The sequence below is a fragment of the Rhinopithecus roxellana genome, chromosome 7, assembly GCF_007565055.1.
Source record: "Rhinopithecus roxellana isolate Shanxi Qingling chromosome 7, ASM756505v1, whole genome shotgun sequence".
NCBI classification, from domain to species: domain Eukaryota; kingdom Metazoa; phylum Chordata; class Mammalia; order Primates; family Cercopithecidae; genus Rhinopithecus; species Rhinopithecus roxellana.
In genome coordinates, this window is record NC_044555.1 from 59,279,637 (window position 1) to 59,300,843 (window position 21,207).

At 41.2% G+C, this 21,207-nt stretch overlaps 1 protein-coding gene across 3 annotated transcripts in view; it reads right to left on the reverse strand.

Annotated features, from left to right (window-relative positions):
* VBP1 (VHL binding protein 1) overlaps positions 1–19,867 on the reverse strand; it is a 36,471-nt gene extending 16,604 nt beyond the window's left edge. Inside the window, exons 1-3 of one of the 3 annotated variants that reach the window (XM_010385215.2) lie at positions 19,735–19,867; positions 13,540–13,647; positions 2,364–2,488 (exon numbers count right to left, since the gene is read on the reverse strand). In XM_010385215.2, the coding sequence (XP_010383517.1) occupies positions 2,364–2,488; positions 13,540–13,617 (203 nt within the window). In that variant the 5' untranslated portion in view covers positions 13,618–13,647; positions 19,735–19,867. Of the gene's footprint in view, positions 1–2,363; positions 2,509–5,998; positions 6,147–13,539; positions 13,648–19,734 lie in introns of those variants that run through there. The other 2 variants (XM_010385214.2, XM_030934379.1) reach the window with 2 other exon arrangements.
* Positions 19,868–21,207: the final 1,340 nt, after the last annotated feature.

Sequence of the window (21,207 nt, forward strand, 5' to 3'; positions counted from 1 at the left end):
GCAATATAACTTTTTTCTTTTTTTTTTTTTTTTTTGTCTATCATTAATTTACTAGTTAGAAGAGCAATGTAACTTTGATACACAAATTTCCCCCTCTCCCAGGACTCGGTCCCAAGGCTCATTTTCTTTTCCTTTTTTTTTTTTTTTCTTGAGACAGTGTATCACTCTGTTGCCCAGGCTGGAGTGCAGTGGCACACTCACAGCTGACTGCAGCCTCAACCTCCCTGGCTTAAGCAATACTCTCACCTCAGCTTCCCTAGTAGCTGGAACTACAGGCATGCACCACCACACCTAGCTAATTTTTGTAGATATAGGGTTTTGCCATGTTGCCCACACTGGTCTTGAACTCCTGGGCTCAAGCGATCTGCCCACCTCAGCCTCCCAAAGTGCTGGGATTACAGGCATGAACCACTGCACCCCACCCCAAGGCACATTTTCTTCTCTATCTGTAACCTCCCTGTAGATGATCTCAAATCCAATGGCTTTTTCTTTTTCAAATAAACTTTTACTATCACAAAAGCAGTACATGTACATTGTAAAAAATTAAGAATACAGATAAGCAAAAACAAGAAAAATGCCATATTCTAACTACCCAGAGATTACCACTGTTAATATGCCTTTAGTGTGGACTTCTCCAGATACTCCTGTGCATATATACATTTTTTTCCAAAACAAGAGTATACTGTTCTTAATGGTTTCTATCTTGCTTCTGTCCATTAACACTCTCCATCTTTCCATGTCAATGACTTTTCATCTCATCTAATACAAAGTACATATTCAAATTTCTACAACTGTCACCAAAATCAAATGAGAAAATACATCTACAAACTTCCGTACCTTTGCATAAATGGTGCCTTATGCACAGACTACCCTTCCTCACTTTAGTCTGCCTCCAAACTCATAACTAATCTTTGAAATTCTACACAGGTATCTGTTCCTCTTAGAAGCTTCCTCTGAACCTCCTTGGCCCCTCCAGATTAATGAGGTGCTTTGTTTCAAAGTAATGAGTTACCATTCCCCTGTAACTCATTACTTTGTACCAAAGTACCTCCACTGCTCTACTTTGTGTAGATTTTATTTATATACCTATAATTTTTATTTATATACCTATAATTTTATTTATATACCTATAATTTCCCCCAACCTGTGTCCCTGGTTTTTTGTGTGGTTTGTTTGCTTTTTAGACTGGATCTCGCACTGTTGCCCAGGCTAGAGTGCAGGGGCATGATCACATCTCACTGCAGCCTCAACGTCCTGGGTTCAGGTGATCCTCCCACCTTAGCCTCCAGAGTAGCTGTGACCATAGGTGCATGCCACCATACCCAGCTAATTATTATTACTGTTATTATTTTTGAGACAGTCTTACTCTGTTGCCCAAGATGGAGTGCAGTGGCGCAATCTCGGCTCACTGAAACCTCCACCTCCCGAGCTCAAGCGATTCTCCCAACTCAGCCTCCCAAGTAGCTGGGATTACAAGCCCGTGCCACCATGCCCGGCTAATTTTTTTGTATTTTAGTAGAGACGGGGTTTCACCATGTTGCCCAGGGTGGTTTCAAACTCCTGAGCTCAGGCAATCTGCCCACCTCAGCCTCCCAAAGTGCTGGGATTACAGGCGCAAGCCACCACGCCCAGCCTAATTATTTTTTAATTACTTGTAGAGACAGGGTCTCCCTAAGTTGCCCAGGCTAGTCTTGAACTCCTGGACTCAAGAGATCCTCCCACCTCAGCCTCCCAAAGTGCTGGAATTACAGGTTTGAGCCACCATGCCCAGTCCTGTGTCCTTGCTGAAAGCAGATACTGGATGTTATTTCACCCAAAACAGTATGTGGCATCTAGCTGGCATTCCATAAATATTTATCTCACAGAAGAATGCTGGCACATGCACAAAACAAAGATCTATAAATATTTATTACAGTGAATTGACTTTATAAGCTATATAAAATTATGTAGGGAAATAAAGAGTTGAGAGTAAGGATACCTTTTTTCCTATGCCCATTAGTTATAAAATCTTGGGATTTCATAACTAATTAAGTCTTGTGCCCCAGACCCTGTGGGTCTCTAATCTCACTGGCAAAATTAGAAGGATGAACTAGACATATAAGATGTTATGATTTTGAAAGCTTTGGAATACAGTCTTTAATAACCATTCTGTTTTCAAAACCACATTTAGACTGGCAATACCAAGTGTTGGCAAGGATGTGGAACAACTGGAACTCTTGTACATTGCTGGTGGGAATTTCATATGGTACAGCCACCTTGGAGGACTTGACATCTGAATATTTTATCATATGTAAATTATATCTCAATTTTTTTAAAGTTCAAGCCATATACGATTTTCATAACTTAGAAATTTTTACACTTACCTTCTTTTCTTTTGAGCAAGGTTGAGTTCCATAAACTTATACTTCTGGTACTGTTCATCCAGCTTCTTTAATACTGTATCTGCAGTCTCATTCCCAGGCTGTTTCATGAAGGAATCTACATCTTCCTTTAATATCAGAAATAATACTTTACAAATTTTAGAATTCACGCCACTCATCAGATTTTTTGACTGCTTTGTTTTTAAAACATAAAAGAAAAAAAGCTTTTCCTCCAAAGGTTTGTTTTTAACTAAAAGTACACGTTAAGCATCCTTATCTAAAATGCCTGGGACCAGAATTGTTTTGGATTTTAGATTTTTTTTTTTTTGGATTTTGGAATATTTACATTATACCAGTTGAGCATCCCCAAGCCAAACATCCAAAGTCCAACATGCTCCAATGAGCATTTCCTTTGAGCATTATATTGGTGTTCAAAAAGTTTTGGATTTTAGAGCATTCTGGATTTCAGATTTTCAGATTTAGGATGCTCAACTTGTAGTTATAAAAAGTTAGAGACAATTTCAGACAGTATATATATATTATATAGCTAATTTATTCTTTCACTTTCCTCTTCTTTTTTTTATTCATAAATAGGAAAAGAAGAATGACTTTGCCCACTATTTATGCATTTCCCATGCATCCCTAGTAGTAAATATGAAAATACTAACAATCAAATACATTGCCTATTCATGCATCCTATTCACAAAATGATTTTACAGGTTGTATGTCAAGATTATCAATTTTATTACTTATTTTTAATTCAACAAGTTTTGCCATAGAAATCATACTAAATACGGTTACTGGGTTCCCAAGGCAATCCACAAATGCTTCCTTCAGTATCAAATGACCGAAACAAAGTAAATCTAAAAGGCAAACAGAATAATCTTTTGTAACAGAAGTAACTGATCAAAAGAAAAGCAGTAAAACTGACGTTAAAATATTTTTATACCACATGCTGATCCTTGAAGAAAGGCTAGTTAATTAGATAAGGATCAGAAACAAGATGAAAATATATGGAAACTTAAAAGAGATGCTACAAGAGCTGTCTAGTACTTTACAGAAGTCTAGTTCTTTATTATAAGTAACTTCAATCATCTTATAGCTTCTAAGATCTTCAAATCATTATTCTTATCCATATTTATTAGCTACCAGAGAATATCTTAGCTGAAACAAGGAAAAAAAAGGAAGAGAAACACAGCAAGGGAGTGAACTATGAAGCCATCAAACTAGAGACAGTAAAGGAAATTGAAAAGGTGAGGTTGAGAGTTAATGGCTGAGTTCTGCATGTAAAAGAGAGATGCCATCTTCCTAGAAGGGTCACTGGAGGAAAGAGAAAGAAGTGTAAGTTTCTAGCACATGATACATGTTATTAGGTGCTGGAGTTCAGCAAGAATTAACTATAGCATCATAGGCTGTAGTTAAGAGACAGGAGGTGCCTGGTTTGAATCCTGGCTTCACCACTCACTAGATGAGTTGACCTTAGGGAAGTTATTTAACCTCTCTTTGCCTCAATCTCCTCATCATCTGTACAAGTACCTTTTCATCACCAGAAATTAAATGAGTTAGCATAGGTGAGATGCTTATAAGAGTACGTGACACCTATCTACAGCATAATGTGCCACAGGAACACAAAGTGCCAGGGATTTTGTTTTGGGGTAGAGGTCAGCGAAAACTACAGGGAGGTGATAGCTGAACTAGATGTGGAAAGATGAAGAGGTCATGAAATGGACAAGGGTGAAAGAACAATTCAAGCGGAGAAAGAAAACAAATTACTGCCTCAGTGGGGTTGGGGAATGGACTGGGTCTGATTTCTAACCACTATGGTACATTGCCTCCTATCATCATGAACATTCATATCTATACGACACCTACTACACTGCAATACTGCAAGCATGTCCTCTGTTTCCCATAACAACTCTCTAAGTACTGTCATCCCTATTTCAGTTAAAGAAACTCAGGGCCAATAATCTTTCTACAATACCATGTCACTTCAATTATTAATAGTTTGGAAACAAAAACAGTTATATAAAATTTGGGTTGCTTATTACATTATGCAGGTAGAAATTTTAAGGTCTAAAAAAAAATAACCATGACATTGTAGGGAAAAAGCATTTTAAGACATTATAAAGCCCTCAGATAAAGTGTCTCCTCCCGAGTTAGATTTCTGAGGCCATCTCTAGCTGAGCACTATGAATGTAACATTTCAGGCACTATGGAAATTCAATTAGACACCCAGTTTGAACTTATACTATGTGTCAGGCACTGTGCTATGACCAGGAGAAGTGGGGCGATGCATGAGAACTCTCTGCTACTTACATTACCCAGTAGCAGAGCATGAGGGGTAAGCCGCCGGTCTGGACCTCCACAGATTGCCCAAGTTCAAATCCTGGATTCCTCACTTACATCCTGTGTGGCCTGGGCAAGTTACTCAAGGGCCCCGTACCTCAGTTTTATCATCTAAAAAACGGGCATAACAGTAGCTACCACCTCGAGTTTTGTAAAATCATTAAGAAAGTGCCCGGCACTCAACAAATTTTATTCTTTGTTATGATTAGATAATAGATCAATGTAGAGAAATAAATGACACAGCTCATAAAAACACAAAATAATAACCAAACAATTACGAAATTCAATCAGCAAATGCAAATATACAATACCAAGTGTGGTATAAATAAATGAGTCTTTAGAAGGATATAAGACGTGGTTAGTGAAAAAGGCAGAGGTAAGGTAAGGTACAAACCAAACGGTTGAGAAACTTCCATGAAGATTTCATAGTAGCTAAGTGGGGACAGACAGATGACCTGGCCTGGAGGGCCAGTCTGACGTTTTCTCTCATTAGTCAAATAGTTTTCAACTACTATTTCTAAATTAAATAAATAAAATAAGAAATTTTTAAAGCCACCCAGAACAGGCAGCGTCCTCCAGAACGGCCTCTGGAGCGACCCGATCCCCTCTCGGACGCTAGCGAACCTGGGACCTAGCGCCATCACGAGGGTTCAGCCTCCTCTCTCAACAATTCATTCTCCACTAAGTTGTCAGAATGATGTACCTAAAACGAAAGGCCTTCTGATGACAGCCCGTTGCCTACCGGAAAAACCTCAATTCCTTAGCAAAACACAGAAGGACTTAACACTCTCACCCTATCATCCTACTTTCCCATCGGTCTCTTCTTCCATTTTCCCCGAGGCAACAGACCACTGCATTCCTTCAACAGACAAGGTGATACTCCGTTTTCACATCTTAGCATTGGCTGTTCTGCCTATTCATTGTACTGTCTCTCCAGCATCCATGCTGAGTCGAGCTCCTCACCACCTCCCCTTTTCCAACCAGCAGGGGGACGAAAACCGGCGGCAGCCCGGAGGTCCCTCAGGCCGCCCTGACCCGCGCCCGCCGCCCCCGCCCCTCGCTGCGGCCCCACACCTCGTTCTCTTCTAGGGCCTTCTCGAGCTACGTTTCTTCCGGGCGGGCCCCAGCAGAGCTCAATCTATCCAGGAGCGAAGAGTGAGAGCAGACCGAGCGCCCCCTCCCTGAACATTTAGCTCAGCTCCTTCCAACAATCGAGGCCTGGGTGGGAGCCGGGAAGAAAGGGGCAGTCCGCGGCCTCAAGCCAAGATGCCAGGGAACAGCGTGCCTCTTACCACAAACACGGCCTCAGGAATCCCCAGGTGGAGCCGCCGCCCATTCCCTGTGGCCATTTCTCCTTTGCCACAACTGTCCTTAGCGGCCGCCATCTTGGGGATGCGAGCGCGCGACTGCCTCCCGGGCCGCCGGCCGCCGGGATTCCGTGATTGGCTTGTTAGCACTTGCAGGCCCGCCTCTCCATGCACTTTCATTGGTGCGCAGGGAGGGTCCTCCATAAGCCCCCGTTCTCCTTTGGCCGAAAGTAGCCCAACCTGTAGGTGCTCATTGGCTGCCCTCAGGTAAGTGACAAGCGTGGAAGGGCCGCGGAAGAGAAGCTAGAGCGACAGGAAAAACCCATACGCCCTCCTGGGAAAAGGGGATTTGTGAGTGAGCGGTGCTAAAGCCCTAGGAATAGGGACCTAGCCTGACCCCACCCCGACCCTAGAACTGGCAGCAGCCTTCACAATGGCCTCTGGAGAGACCCAATACCCCTCTCGGATGCTAGCGAACCTGGGACCTAGCGCCATCACGAGGGTTCAGCCTCTGTGTCTTTCTGGTGTCACCATCCCAGGGAGCTTCCTGCCCCTTGAAGGGAACTTACGTTGTGTCTGTTTCAGAGTGGTCACTGGCCTCATTCTAATAAATACCCTGCCTGTAGCACCAGCCTTTCCTGAAAGCCACCTTTGAACAGAATGTCTTCTCTCCAGCTCAAACGTTTCCAAAACTTCATAGTCTACATACAAAATCCTAAGAACTCCACCTAGGCTTCTAGGACCATGGACTTACCCAATGTCATCCTACATTACAACCCTTTAAAAGTACATGTGTCATACAGAACCAAGTAATTATTCCTCGGGCTGTTTTCTGTCCTTTCTGTTCTTTCACTGGAGTGTTTCCCAATAAGGCAGTGCTTCATCCACTTGCACAAATTCTACCATGAGCCTAAGAATTATGCAACGGAAAGTAAGTCTCTCTTCTCAGAGGCAATCACTGTTACCGGTTTATCTACACAGATAATGTACGATCAAGCATATAGACATAGATATGTCCTTATATATAATATGAGGAAGAAATTGGTATCGTCATATTGTGAATGAGGAAACTAAAGCTCAGTGAACCTGTACAGCTTCTCCAAAATCCTACAACTACATAATAGTGAAGCCGGAATTCCAAACTAGTTCTCCAGTGGCTTCTATGCGATTTGGCTTGGGAGGATGAAGACATGACTCTGACCTTTTCTGGTCAGCAGCTTTGGGAGATAATGTCTCTGTTCCTGGAGAGAAAAGTATATGAGAACTCTATTCTTCACCACTCTCCCCCACCTCAATGCCTTCCAAAAAATTTTTTTGTTTTTGAAAAGTAGGTAATGTTTCTACAGAAAAACATTGAAATATCAGACACACATGCAAATTTGGTTCAACTTCACTGATCCCCATCTATGTTACTCATTGTTAAAACTAATCAAGGACTTACTTCAAACTTTAGGAAATATTTCTCCAAATTATCACTAATTCTAATCTGGAATAAATCCCTCTAAGAGATATATGATTTGACATTTCGGGCCAGGTTTTTCTTTTGGAGCCAAAAGCCTTATCAGCTTATCACTCGTGTTTTACTCCCTTACAGGTACAAACAGAAGATTCCCTTATTTATACTGCTGAATGTATTTCCTTTCTAGTCTTCTCTTAATTAGAAAGTTGTATACCAATTCTTTCTGACTCCTCTATTTCCTTCCTGCCATGGCTACAGCAGCTTTTCCAAGAGTACACTAAGCTTATCAACTCTATAGGTGGTCATTTTCTTATCTCTTGGCAAAAAAAAAAAAAAAAAAAAAAAGAAAGAAAGAAAGAAAAGAAAAGAAATGTCCTTTGCCAGATCCAAATCTAGCTATTACCTGACCTTAAATATGATTGATCTTTAGTAACCCTTCAGTAGGCCACACCTTTTACAGCTTATCTTTAGATTGCTTTAGTAAAAGCATTTTTTTAAAACAGACTTTAAAATGTAGTTTTTCACCATGGACACTTTTGAAACAAAACAAAACAAAATGTAAAGAAAATATGCATACAACAGGAAACAGAACAACTTTAAAAAAATCATTTCACGGCCGGGCGCGGTGGCTCAAGCCTGTAATCCCAGCACTTTGGGAGGCCGAGACGGGCAGATCACGAGGTCAGGAGATCGAGACCATCCTGGCTAACACAGTGAAACCCCGTCTCTACTAAAAAATACAAAAAAACTAGCCGGGCGAGGTGGCGGGCGCCTGTAGTCCCAGCTACTCGGGAGGCTGAGGCAGGAGAATGGCGTGAACCCGGGAGGCGGAGCTTGCAGTGAGCTGAGATCCGGCCACTGCACTCCAGCCTGGGCGACAGAGCAAGACTCCGTCTCAAAAAAAAAAAAAAAAAAAAATCATTTCACAGAGTGTTGTGCTGATAAATGTTCAACTAATTCTCTTTAGAAAGGGGGTAGGTATTTATTATAAATTGTATTGATATAAAAGGTGTATAGCACACAATTTCATAAATGATAATAAAATATACAATACTCTTTATCGTAAATTCCGTATAACCAATTCTGGCAGGATGCTTTTGATTTTTGCCAAATACATATCTCTCTAGAAAACCTATAGTTGCAATTGATGAACTAGTGTAGTTCTGACATAAATGTTGGTTGATATATTCATTTATGTTAAGTAATAAAAAAAGTAATTCAACAATTATTTTTATATTGGTACTTGGATCACTCATCAACAATGTGAGTGACTTACTTGCTGAATTGGATAATGGTTTTCAAATACCAGAAAAATATTGCCTCATTTTTTGGTGCTATTCACAATAATGGCTACAGACACAACTCACTTTTAAGCTGAATCTGCATTAGTAACATTTTCTCCATTGCTTTCAAGTCTAGAGTTACAAACATAGATCAAGCCGTAGTTTGTAGCATCTACCAATTTCTGTTGCGTAGATAACTCTCACAATGGCTGATTTCAATCCATGTCGAGTTGGGAAGACATGCCCAGTAGCATACAGATAAAATCGATGTAAATAACCTCAAGAGCACAGGTAACATTCAAATGTCAAAAAATAATTAGAAGGTGATAAATTTTGAATATTTATTATCTTTGCTTTTTAAAATAATTTAATTGTAAATTTTTATAATTTAATTTTGAATGATGACTGTGTTTAACAACCATCTTGCAGAATTTCTAGAAATTTAACAATTGGTTCTCACAAGCTGGTACAAGCCAGCTCTAGCACACCACTGGCTCATATTTTGGGAAGCCAGAGTTTAATGACTTCAGTGAATAGTACCTGCAAATGTCACACTAATGTGCTCTGCAGAGAAGGAAGAAAATGATGTGATATGCAATTAGAGTTCCCTGGAAGAAGAGGATGATATCCTTAGCAACTTCCAGAACTCAGAGGACCAAGAGCTGACTTAAATTTGTGCAGCTGGGAACCCACAACAACTCTCACTCCATCTTTGCTCTGTGCAGGTAACAGGTTCTGTCCCAATCTCCACAAGCCTCTGAAATTACTCTGAAGAGCTACAAATCCTGAGGCTGGGGGAATGTGTCTCCTTTTTCCTGAGCCTGGTCACTGGGGTCATTTCCTCTCAGGAAGCCCACTGGGAAAGAGCCCAAGGCCTTCAGAGAGATTCCAAGCATTTCAGGATGTTCTGAGACAGCCTCTGCTCGACCTTCTGATTCAGTTTCTAGTCCTGACTTCTGAGAGCAGAAAGTGCAGTTTCCCCTAGGTGCTTTGGAACTCCCCTGGAGGGCTCTCAATTGTGATAGTGCTCCTGCATGCTAAGCTGTCCCAGCCTCTTGGGGCTATTTCCTAGTAAGTCAGAATACATGTTTCTTCTATTTCCAGACATGCCAATGGGCCTCCATACTCACTACCCTGGGTTGCTGAATGTGCTGGTGGTGTTCTCACTGTGTATTGTTATTGTATCTTCCGTGTTTTTGTTCTGTTTATACAAGAGAGGACAAGGTAGGATTTTCCTAGACAAGGTAAAATGTGGCAATGTGATTTCCTTTTTCCTGGGACTGATGTTATTTATCCAAGGTGATGTGGAGAAGTCCTTTGTTCTAGGCAACTAATCCTTCTGCAACCCGACCCCACCACCTCATCTGCCAGAATGATGGCCCTGGGGACTCCCAGACATTACCCTGCTTTATTTCCAGAATCCATTCCTAGGCTTGCCACTATGTAATAGGCTCTAGAACCTGGGTTCTAGTTTAACCCTGTCATTAACAGGCTGTGCCTCATTAGACAAATGTCTTCACCTATCTAGCTCAGTGTCCTCACATGTGAAATGTGAGCTTTGGACTAGAGGATCTCCAGACTCACTTCTAGTGCTAATACATTTTGACTACGACCTCTGGTGAGTCATCAGGGCACTAGTACTAATTCTGCATCCCATGATTGTCACTAAATCCCACTGGGTCCTCCGGGTTCCTTCTGTAACTATGCAGTTCTCAATTTAGAAAACCTGATCTTGGGCCCCAAGGTGAGTAATTACACTCCTCCAAATACCTCTGCCCCTATGTCCACCCAAGCTCTTCCTTTCCCACCAAACCCAATAAAAGGCATGGATGTAAAAAGGTTTGAACTCTGCTTTCATGTTCCTGAATCTCCTTTGGGCCGGACTCCTCAGGCTACACGAAGACCTTCAGTATAAGCCATGGTAAATTCCCAGTCACAAGATTTCCTGGATAATAATTGGGAAAGATGGTGCATTCAGCATAATGGTTAAGGCTAAGAGCATGTACTTCGCAGTCAAGCTTGATTATTTATTGGCTATGGGATATTAGGTTAGTTACTTTAACAGTGTCTCAGTTTTCTCCGTTGTAAAATAACCATAATAATGGGGCTTTGGGCACATATTATTAAGTAGATTGAATGGAATTACACATATAACATACTTGATACTGTGCCTAGTACCTAGTAAGCCCTCAATAAATTTCCGCTACTGTCCTGATAATTGAAAGGCATGGATATGGCACAGAATAAGAAACTCAGGGGTCTGAGACATGAGCCATAACGTGTCATGATAAAGGCCTCATGATGGGGAGAAATCACACAGCCTCCTGATAGCATGGGAGATCTGCAGGATCCCTCAGATAGACATCTGTTTTAAATCCCTCACAGCCTCCTGGGGAGGAAGAAGGGCTATTCTTCACATATATAGATAAGAGAGGGCATTCAGTCTGGCTCAGGACCAAGGCTCCAAAAACATTGGAGCCCCATGATATTGCACAGCTCACTGGGCCTGCTATTTGTGGATATGTTGAAATGCCTTGAAATATGAAAGCCCAAAAATATCACCAACTCTTTTCAACTTGACTCTAAAATGTCTGATGTCAGTACCAAAGAAAAAGAGAAGCTGAGATGAGTTCCTCTATCAGCCTATAAATTCTTAAGGGTAGGGACTTGTTTCTCTTGCCTTTGCTTCTCTGGGCCTCACACTGAGCCTGATACATAGCAGCTTCGTCATTATTTATTGGCTGTGTGAATCAATCAAGCAACAAATGTTTGTGGAGCATGTACAATGTGCTCAACATTGAGGTAGTGAAGATAAGTTACACTAGAAGAATTTGATGCAGTGTATAACTGGAGATAATAAATCTAGTTAAGAAACTAAGACACTCACAAGAAAAACCACCTAGCTGGGCAAGACAGTCAATGCTAAGTGCCAGAGACACTAAGTGTAGTGGGAATCCACCTTGCATGGAAGGCCTGCTTTTGCCCACACATTGGAAAAAATTCTGGATTTGGAGCCAAGAAACCTTGGAAGTCATCTCTCTTAGGGCCTCCATTTCCTCTTCCTAAAGAGGATTTTGGAATTGCTAATCTCTACAAAATTCATCACCTTTCACATATTGTAGTCTCTGTTTACAGATGATGGCTCAAAAATAACAATGTGTGGGCACATTACAGTTTCAAGAAAGCCAAGCCAGCAGAGACCAGAATATTTGATGAAATTTCCCATGCCAAGGTGAGCTTATGTTACTCAGGGATCACACTCCCCGCCCAAGACAAGAAATCATAGGCAACCATTGCTCTTGCTGTTGCTTAGAGAGCAGCTACAGCAATTACATGGTGGGAGTCTGGAGACTCTGCTCAGGAAATCCATTTTGGCAAAATGATGCCACCCAAAGGATTATAAGTCATGCTGCTCTAAAGACACATGCACACGTATGTTTATTGTGGCACTATTCACAATAGCAAAGACTTGGAACCAGCCCAAATGTCCATCAATGATAGACTGGATTAAGAAAATGTGGCACACATACACCATGGAATACTATGCAGCCATAAAAAAGGATGAGTTCGTGTCCTTTGTAGGGACATGTATGCAGCTGGAAACCATCATTCTCAGCAAACTATCACAAGAACAGAAAACCAAATACCACATGTTCTCACTCGTAGGTGGGAATTGAACAATGAGATCACTTGGACACAGGAAGGGGATCATCACACACCAGGTCCTATTGTGGGTGGGGCGGGGATAGCATTAGGAGACATACCTAATGTAAATGACGAGTTACTGGGTGCAGCACACTAACATGGCACATGTATACACATGTAACAAACCTGCACGTTGTGCACGTGTACCCTAGAACTTAAAGTATAATAAAAAATAATAATAATAAAAATAAAAAATAAACTTAAAATGAAAAAAAAAATGATGCCACCAGCTTTGCTATGAGAACAGGAAGGAGGCAAATTGTCACTCCATTTTTCTCATTATCTAACATCTGAAGCTTCGTCAGTCCTCCTAAAACAAATGTTCAGGTATCAGGGGGCTCAGCACATCAGTTGAAGACTGAAAGAAGAAACCTTGTAAAGTCTTCTAGAATACAATACTCTGAGACAATGGACACCTGGATCATGACACTCTCCCATACACTTCAGCTCTGCTCCCTCACATTACTACTGCCTACTTCCATTTCTTTGTTCAACCTATTCTTTCTGCCTGTAATGCCAAACTTCTTCCATCCACTATGCATCTACTATTTGAAATCTTCTTTATCATTTAGTACTTGAAAGCTTCCTTTGCTAAATTAATTGTTCTCTTCTTTGAGTTCCCATGGTGCTTTGTGCTTCCCTCTCTGCGTATATGTTTATCTGGAGCATCCTTTCTCACTCTGTTAACTCTGTCTATTTTTAAATATTATCGTTAAACTTAAGTATCAGTTCTCTGTTAAGTCATCCTTGAAATCTCCAGACTGGGTTAGCCATTTCTCCAATACTAATTACAGTTGGGTTTGTTGAATGAATAAACAAATGAATGAATAAAAGGATGGCTGAATAAATATAAGAAGCAGTTGAGGCTTAACAACACAAGTTTATAAAGGTCTGTACCAGGTCTGCACAGTTCTGTGTCTTTCTATGATGATGAAAATGTTACAATTAGGCTTTCTTCTATGAGAGACCAACAGTACACAAAAGATGGCTATGTTACAAAACTCCATTATAACACTGATCCTGCCTCCACTGATTGCCTATCTCTGCCAAGGCACTTAGCAACAACAACCCAAATGTACCTGATGTTCTGGGGATGGAGTGGAAGGACTACTGGTCCTTAGGCCTTGCTGGGTATGAATAATGGGTTGAGGTGCCATTAGAGAAGAAGCTCCCAATGGAGTTGGAACCTATGAATTTTAAAAGAAAATAAACAATTAAAAATTAATTAGTATTTAATTGCTCTCCTAATATAATAGTACCATGAGAACAAGTAGCCCCCTAAAGTAAATATTATATTAATATTTAATAAGCATCAATTGAAAGGAATGCTAAATGCAGATGCAAAGAAAAAGAGGAAAATGTATTTGTGAAGGGGCTGCTAGTGATAAAGTGTGAGAGACCAAAGAGTGTGGAAAACCTAAAGAACAGTTATTGAAAAGCAGGGATGAATTAGCCACAAAGTAAGGCCTACAAAGGACCCTTTACAAGACAGAACTCCAACATCTCAAGGCCAATAATACTCATAGGAAAAAGAAAGGAAGTTTGTAGGTGGACATGGAACATGTTAAATATATACTGGTATGTATGTATCTTTCATGAAATACTTTAGTATGAACATATGACTTGATACGGCAATCTACAGGTTAAATGTGAAGGATGTATAGAAATTTGCCAGATGAAAGTAGTGAAGGAAGGGCAAGCACATCAAGTCAAGGAGGTAGGTGGAACTAGAAAGGCATGTGACATCTCTTTAGTTTGTTTTACTTTTCTAGTTACTTTATGAGCTCAGATTTTAAATTATATTCAAAAGATGAAAGAATAGCAATTAATGAAGAACAAACTAAGAAGATTGCACAGACCCATTAATATAAGACTGTGGCCATCTCCCTCCACTGTTTAAAACCATTAAATGGACCCTCATTGACTATACATAGTGTGTAAACTCCTTGGCATGGCTTACCAAGCCTACTGCTTTCTCATCTTGATCTTTTCCCTCACTTCTCCCTCACTTATTGAGGAAATATGGGCTTACTTAAGAACAACTGGGTAAATTAGAAACTGTTCAAATGACTCATAACCAAAAGCTAAGGATTAATGTGTTGACCTGCTGGGAGGTTTCTGGTGATATGCTGCAGGGTTATATTCTTAATCTTCTTGTTCATCTTTATCTATCAATGAAAATGTTGTAGAGGACATGTTCACTGAGCATGTGAATAACATACCCATTGGAAAGGATAATGAATACATTAAATATAATCAGAAACATTAATTTTCTTGACAGACTAGAGATAGGTTCCCAACTGAATAAGATGAAGGTTAACAGAGTCTTGCACTTGGATCTTAAAAAAATACCCACATATATATAGAATGGGTGAGAAGTGAAAATGAAGTTAAAAGAATTTTAGTTGATAGTAACATTTAAGTTTTCCAGTCCTTCCTCCTGTCTTAGCCCCATGCCAGCAATTTGGAAGCAGTTCCTAGCTATATGCAGTGTGCAGGGATGCCACTTCTGCAGTATCAAACAAAAGGCCTAAGTGAGCAAGGTATCAAGACCTCTTGCCTTACAAACCAGTGCTGCCTAGAAATCCTTGAAATTGCTCTTGCCTGAGGATGAAGATCTTGGTCCACTTCTGTGATGTTATCAGATAGTACACCCTGGAATAGCCCCATGTGGTGACTAGACCGAGCACCTAGTCCTTTTAGGAAACCTAGGTGAATATGCCTCCTTCAATTCACCTGGGTCCACAGTTATTCATGCCTGAGGAGTGGGAGTCTCGCTCTGTAGTCAAGTCAATGCTAGGGTCTACTTTGTACGTGATTCCTGTCAGCTTCTCTCCCTGGGAAATGGGCCCTGTTCTGTTCACCATTATTTGGAAAGAATCTGAAATAACCTGGCTCTTTACGTAGCCCTTCATAGTTTTCTCTGCAACCCATACTTTTTGCCCCAAGCCCTGTTATACTAATAAACAGACTTTGGTTACTGATGCCTAACCTGGAATCTACCACACTCCTTTGGCACTTGGACCCTGACCTGTGGAGTATCTCAGTTCTACTCCTTCTACCTTAAATTCCTACTAAGTCTATTTTTTCTGGGCTTGGGTTCACTCATAGTTCTAACATATATGCACACCTAGTGTCATATTATACTCCAATCCTCTTCTGGAAATTAACTGGCACATACAGTATATTATTATAGAGGATGTAGAGAAGTACCCAAACAGGACTCAAAAGAGATATGAGGTGGGAGGAAAACCAAGAGAAAATGGTGTTTCTAACTCTAGGAAGGGAGAGTGTTTCCTCCTCTCTCACTGGCCACTCCTGTTCTACCTCTTTTGCAGGTTCCTTCTCATTTCCCTGCCCCAATGACAGATGACCCTTGGGCTCAGTCTCCACTCACCCCTAGGTGATTTCATCCATTCTTTCTCTCAGCACATTCTTACTTCAAGGCATTTGCACTGATTATTCCCTCTCCTGGAATGCTCTTCCACTTGACTTGCTACTTCTCCTCTTTAAAATTTCTACTCAAGGCCAGGCGCGGTGGCTCACACCTGTAATCCTGCACTTGGGGAGGCTGAAGCAGGCAGATCATGAGGTCAGGAGATCGAGACCATCCTAGCTAACATGGTGAAACCCCGTCTCTACTAAAAGTATAAAAAAAATTAGCCGGGCGAGGTGGCAGGTGCCTCTAGTCCCAGCTACTCTGGAGGCTGAAGCAGGAGAATGGCGTGAACCCGAGAGGTGGAGCTTGCAGTGAGCCGAGATCGCGCCACTGCACTCCAGCCTGGGTGACAGAGCAACACTGTGTCTCAAAAAAAAAAAGAAAAAAAAAATCTACTCAAGACTGAGTCACCTTTTCAATAGAGTTCCCACTGACCAGCCTATTTAAAATGGAAACCTACTCCGATACCCTTAATTCTTCTTCCCTGCTGCAATTTTCTCCATAGCACTTGTCACCTTGTTTATTTATTTCTTCCCCCCACTAGAATGTACATCCCACAAAGACATGAGTTTTTCTTTCTTTTAATTATTTCCATATTTCTAGAATCAGAATACGTGCTAGTTGAGTGATAGGAGAGAAGGACTGAGTAAGACAAGGACAGAGCTACTCGGGAGGCTGAGGCAGGAGAACGGCGTGGGCCCGGGAGGCAGAGCTTGCAGTGAGCCGAGATCGCGCCACTGCACTCCAGCCTGGGCGACAGAGCGAGACTCCGTCTCAAAAAAAATAAAAATAAAAATAAAAAAAAGACAAGGACAGAGAAGTAGCTATTCGATTAGGTCACATGAAAGTCATTAGAGACCTTTATGTTAGCAGTTTATTGGAACAGTGAGGATAGAAGTCACATTAAAGTGAGTTGAAAAGTGAACCGAGGAGACAATCTCAATGTCCTTTAATATAAACATGGGTTGTTCCTGCCTTACTTCAAGAATATATACTGAGTAGCCTTATGCCTAGAAAGAACTAAGCAAGGCAAGAGTGTCAGGAGATGGAAGCAGAGAGGCAGCATGGAGGATCTTGGCTTTTGCTCTGGGAGAAATGGGGGCAATTGCAATGAAGTTGGTTGATCTAACTTACACTGTAAGCCAATCACTCTGGCTGCAGTGTGAAGAAAACTGTAGGGAGCAAGGGCAGAAGCAGGGAGCCCAGGTAGAAGGCTACTGCAGTGAACCAGGTGAGAGAAAATGGATTAGGAAAAAGTTAGGATGCATTCTGAAAATAAAGGCCATTGCATTTGCTCATGAATTGTATGTGGAGTGAAAGAAAGATGTATTAAGGAGGACTCCAAGGCTTTTGGCCTGAGCAACTGGAAGGATGGAGATGTCATCAGCTGTGATTGGGAAGGCTGCAAGTTGAACAGCTTTGGGGAGATCAAGGGTACAGTTTCAGACACGTGCAATTTGAGATGTGTCAGAAACATGGATATTTGCTATCCTCTGCGTGTTCCTGTATATTTACCATTTTCTGGAATGGACCAACAGCAAAAACAACATGAGCAAATTGGTGTATGGCTGGAGCAACTAAATGTCTTCAGAGTTTCCATTACCTGTATTGTATTGCATAAAATTTGTGCAGTGCACTGAAGCTATAAATAGAACTAGTGATTACAAAATATTTTAACTAAGAAAAATTTTAAACCATGAAAATATTGCCAAATTGGCAGAATATAAATAATAAACTAAAAATGAGTTAAAAGAAGGTTGGAATCAGAAAAATTCCAGATATTCTATCTGCATTAACAATTTCTCCCATTAGAAGCTTTATATGATAATAGCAAAATCAGTTCAAGTTTTTAAACCTGATTGATATAGACTAGAAGTGATCCCAAACAGCAAAATAGCAAATAAAACAAAACAAAATGAAACAACAATAAAATTCTTGCAGAAGGGGGAAAAAAAAGCAGCAAACAGTAGTTCATAACTCTTGGAATAAACCAAGAATGTAACCTAAACTAAATTATATTAATAGTTGAATCTCTGGCCGGGCGTGGTGGCTCAAGCCTGTAATCCCAGCACTTTGGGAGGCCGAGGCGGGCGGATCACAAGGTAAGGAGATCGAGACCATCCTGGCTAACACGGTGAAACCCCGTCTCTACTAAAAAATACAAAAAACTAGCCGGGCGAGGTGGCGGGCACCTGTAGTCCCAGCTACTCGGGAGGCTGAGGCAGGAGAATGGCGTAAACCCAGGAGGCGGAGCTTGCAGTGAGATGAGATCCGGCCACTGCACTCCAGCCCGGGCGACAGAGCAAGACTCCGTCTCAAAAAAAAAAAAAAAAAAAAAAAAAAAAAAAAAAAAAAGTTGAATCTCTATTATGTGAATGTTGATAATTCCTATTTTGGATTATCTATTAATTCTGAAACAGCTTTCTCTTGACTATTCCACTTCTGTACATCTCTTTTTATCCCCATTTCCAGGGTTCTTTTCTCTATTCCTGTTAGCCATCTCACAAAGCATGTGCTTATTATTTCTCAGACAGCTGCCATTTTTTTCCAATGCAAGAAAAGAATGTGGATGGATAACTTTCCATTTAAAAATATCTGTGTAATTTTTTTTCTGTTAGTAGTTGTAACCATATATCCAACTGTTGATATCTTAAAAGAGGCTTTTCTGGCCAGGTGCGGTGGCTCACACCTGTAATTCTAGCACTTTCGGAGGCCGAGGCGGGTGGATCACCTGAGGTCAGGAGTTCGAGACCAGCCTGGCCAACATGGCAAAACCCCATCTCTATGAAAAATGCACAAATTAGCCAGGCATGGTGGCAAACGCCTATAATCCCAGCTACCTGGGAGGCTGAGGCAAGAGATTCACTTGAACTCGAGGGGCGGAGGATGCAGTGAACCGAGATTGTGCCACTTCACTTCAGCATGGGCAACAGAGTGAAACTCCATCTCAAAAAAAAAATTAATTGTTTTCAAAACCCTTCCTTATGGTTCTCTAGCAAACAGCTGCACAAGATAAACAAAGTGAATAATCATACAGTATAGATGCTCTGTGCAGAGCCTAAATAAAACAAGCTACAAAATTGATGAATTCCTTCACAAACCATTTCTAACATAATGCATAATCCATGTGTTACACCACAAGGTCCCATAGCTTTGCAAATTATTCGAATTTGATCTTGATCCCAGGGTGTTTCCAATCTTGTGATATAGTCTTTCCACTATATTACTCAAACTATCCTTGTGTTATATACTTTGTATACTATGTCCTCTTTGACTACTCAAGCAAGGTATAGCATGATAAATTGGAGAAATTTAATTGCAATTGGGTGTAATTGATTCAAAATTTTCTAATAAACTCATATGAATGATATAAAAAGAAAGAGCGTTTTTTCTTCCTATACATAAGCATTTGCTGGGGAGTCACTGGAGGCAGAACCTTGACAAAAAGTGTCAGTTACCATATAGTAAATTTTCTACTAGTATTTAATAAGCAATATTAAAAGATACAGAAAATATTCTGCTGTATGTTTAACACTGAGAACAAATTCATTGTGAACTTTCTATAGCCAAGACAGTGATCATTCCTTAAGCAATTATCTTTCCTTAAGAGGTTTAAAGACATCGAATTATTGCTATGTTGTTTTAGAAGGCAGAGCAGAGTTCACAATAGCTCAAATTTCCTGAGGAACAGGAATTTGCTTGGAAAACATTCCACATCAGAGAATAATGTGAACTTAGCTAAGAAAGAAAGAGTTGTGACTCTTTTCTGTACTGCATAAACAAAACAATAACAATAGACAAAAATAAAGAAAAATTTGAACCATAATCGCATTACCTGCAACAACTAAAACTTTCTCAGTTTTTCAGTGTTCACTTCCAGTCTTCGTTTATAACATGTTTTAAATGTATACAATAATGTGAAAAATGATAAGTTGGCTTTCAACACAGCAGATGAAAAGCGGAGTAATACCAGTCATAACTTTAATCCCTGTCTTAGTTTCTTTGTCCATTACTAGGTGATACAACATGAGACACAGTGACTTCTGACTTTAGAAGTACTCCAGAGAGCTAGTGATCAGCTACAGGGACTTGAATAAGGAGGCAGAAATACATTTTTAATATCTGTCTTTCTGATCCTTCCCAAAGTATTCTTACACCCTTGCTTCCAATTCTGCTATAAGAAATTCCTTCATTCTTTATATATATCATGTGAGCTAAAATTGAATGTGCAGCATCACACCCAGCTAATTTTGTATTTTTAGTAGAGACAGGGTTTCGCCATGTTGGTCAGGCTGGTCTCGAACTCCTGACCTCAGGTGATCCACCCGCCTCAGCCTCCCAAGTGCTGGGATTGCAGGTGTGAGCCACTGCAGCCAGCTGAATAATTTCTGTTCTTGGTGCTGGTGTCCTGTGCATACTGGGCAGTTGCCATTAGACATTGTTATTGAAAGTCTAATCCATTGACCAGAAGCATCAACATCACCTGGAAGGTTGCTAGAAATGAAGAATCTTGAAGGGGGGGCCAAAATGATTGACTAGAAAAAGCTGCAGTCAGAGGTCCCCACCAAGAAGAACGAAAACGGAGAGTGAATCCTACACTGGCAATTGAGGTATCCAGGTTCTCTCATTGGGAATGACAAGGCAGATGGCACGACCCACAGAGCCACACAGGGCAAGGGGAGCCCCCACCCCGAGCCAAGGGAGGCAGTGAGTGATTGTGCTACTCTGCCTAGAAAACCACACTTTTCCCGTGAATCAATGCAACTTGGGGATCAAGAGATCCCCCTCATGAGCCCAAGCCACAAAGGCCTTGGGTCCTAAGCACAGAGCTGGGCAAATTCTCAGCAGCCACACAGCTGGAGACTCCCTAAGACGACTGAGTTCCCAGGGGGAGGGGTGGCCACTATCATGGCAGCAGCTGGCTGCCTAAGACTACTGAGTTCCCCAAAGCCATCACTGTGGCTCCAGTCTGCTGTTTTTCTCCTGCCGGTGGCAGGGAGACTAGATGGTTTGGACCCAGGAAATTTTGGCCAGACTGCCTCTTTAGTCTTTCTTGTTTGTTTGTTTGTTTGTTTGCTTGAGATGGAGTCTTGCTCTGTTGCCCAGGCTAGAGTGCAATGGTGCAATCTCAGCTCACTGCAACCCCTACCTCACGGATTCAAGCAATTCTTCTGCCTCAGCCTCCCGAGTAGCTGAGACTACAGGTGTGCCACCATGCCCAGCTACTTTTTGTATTTTTAGTAGAGACAGGGTTTCACCATGTTGGCCAGGCTGGTCTCGAACACCTGACCTCAGGTGATCTACCCAC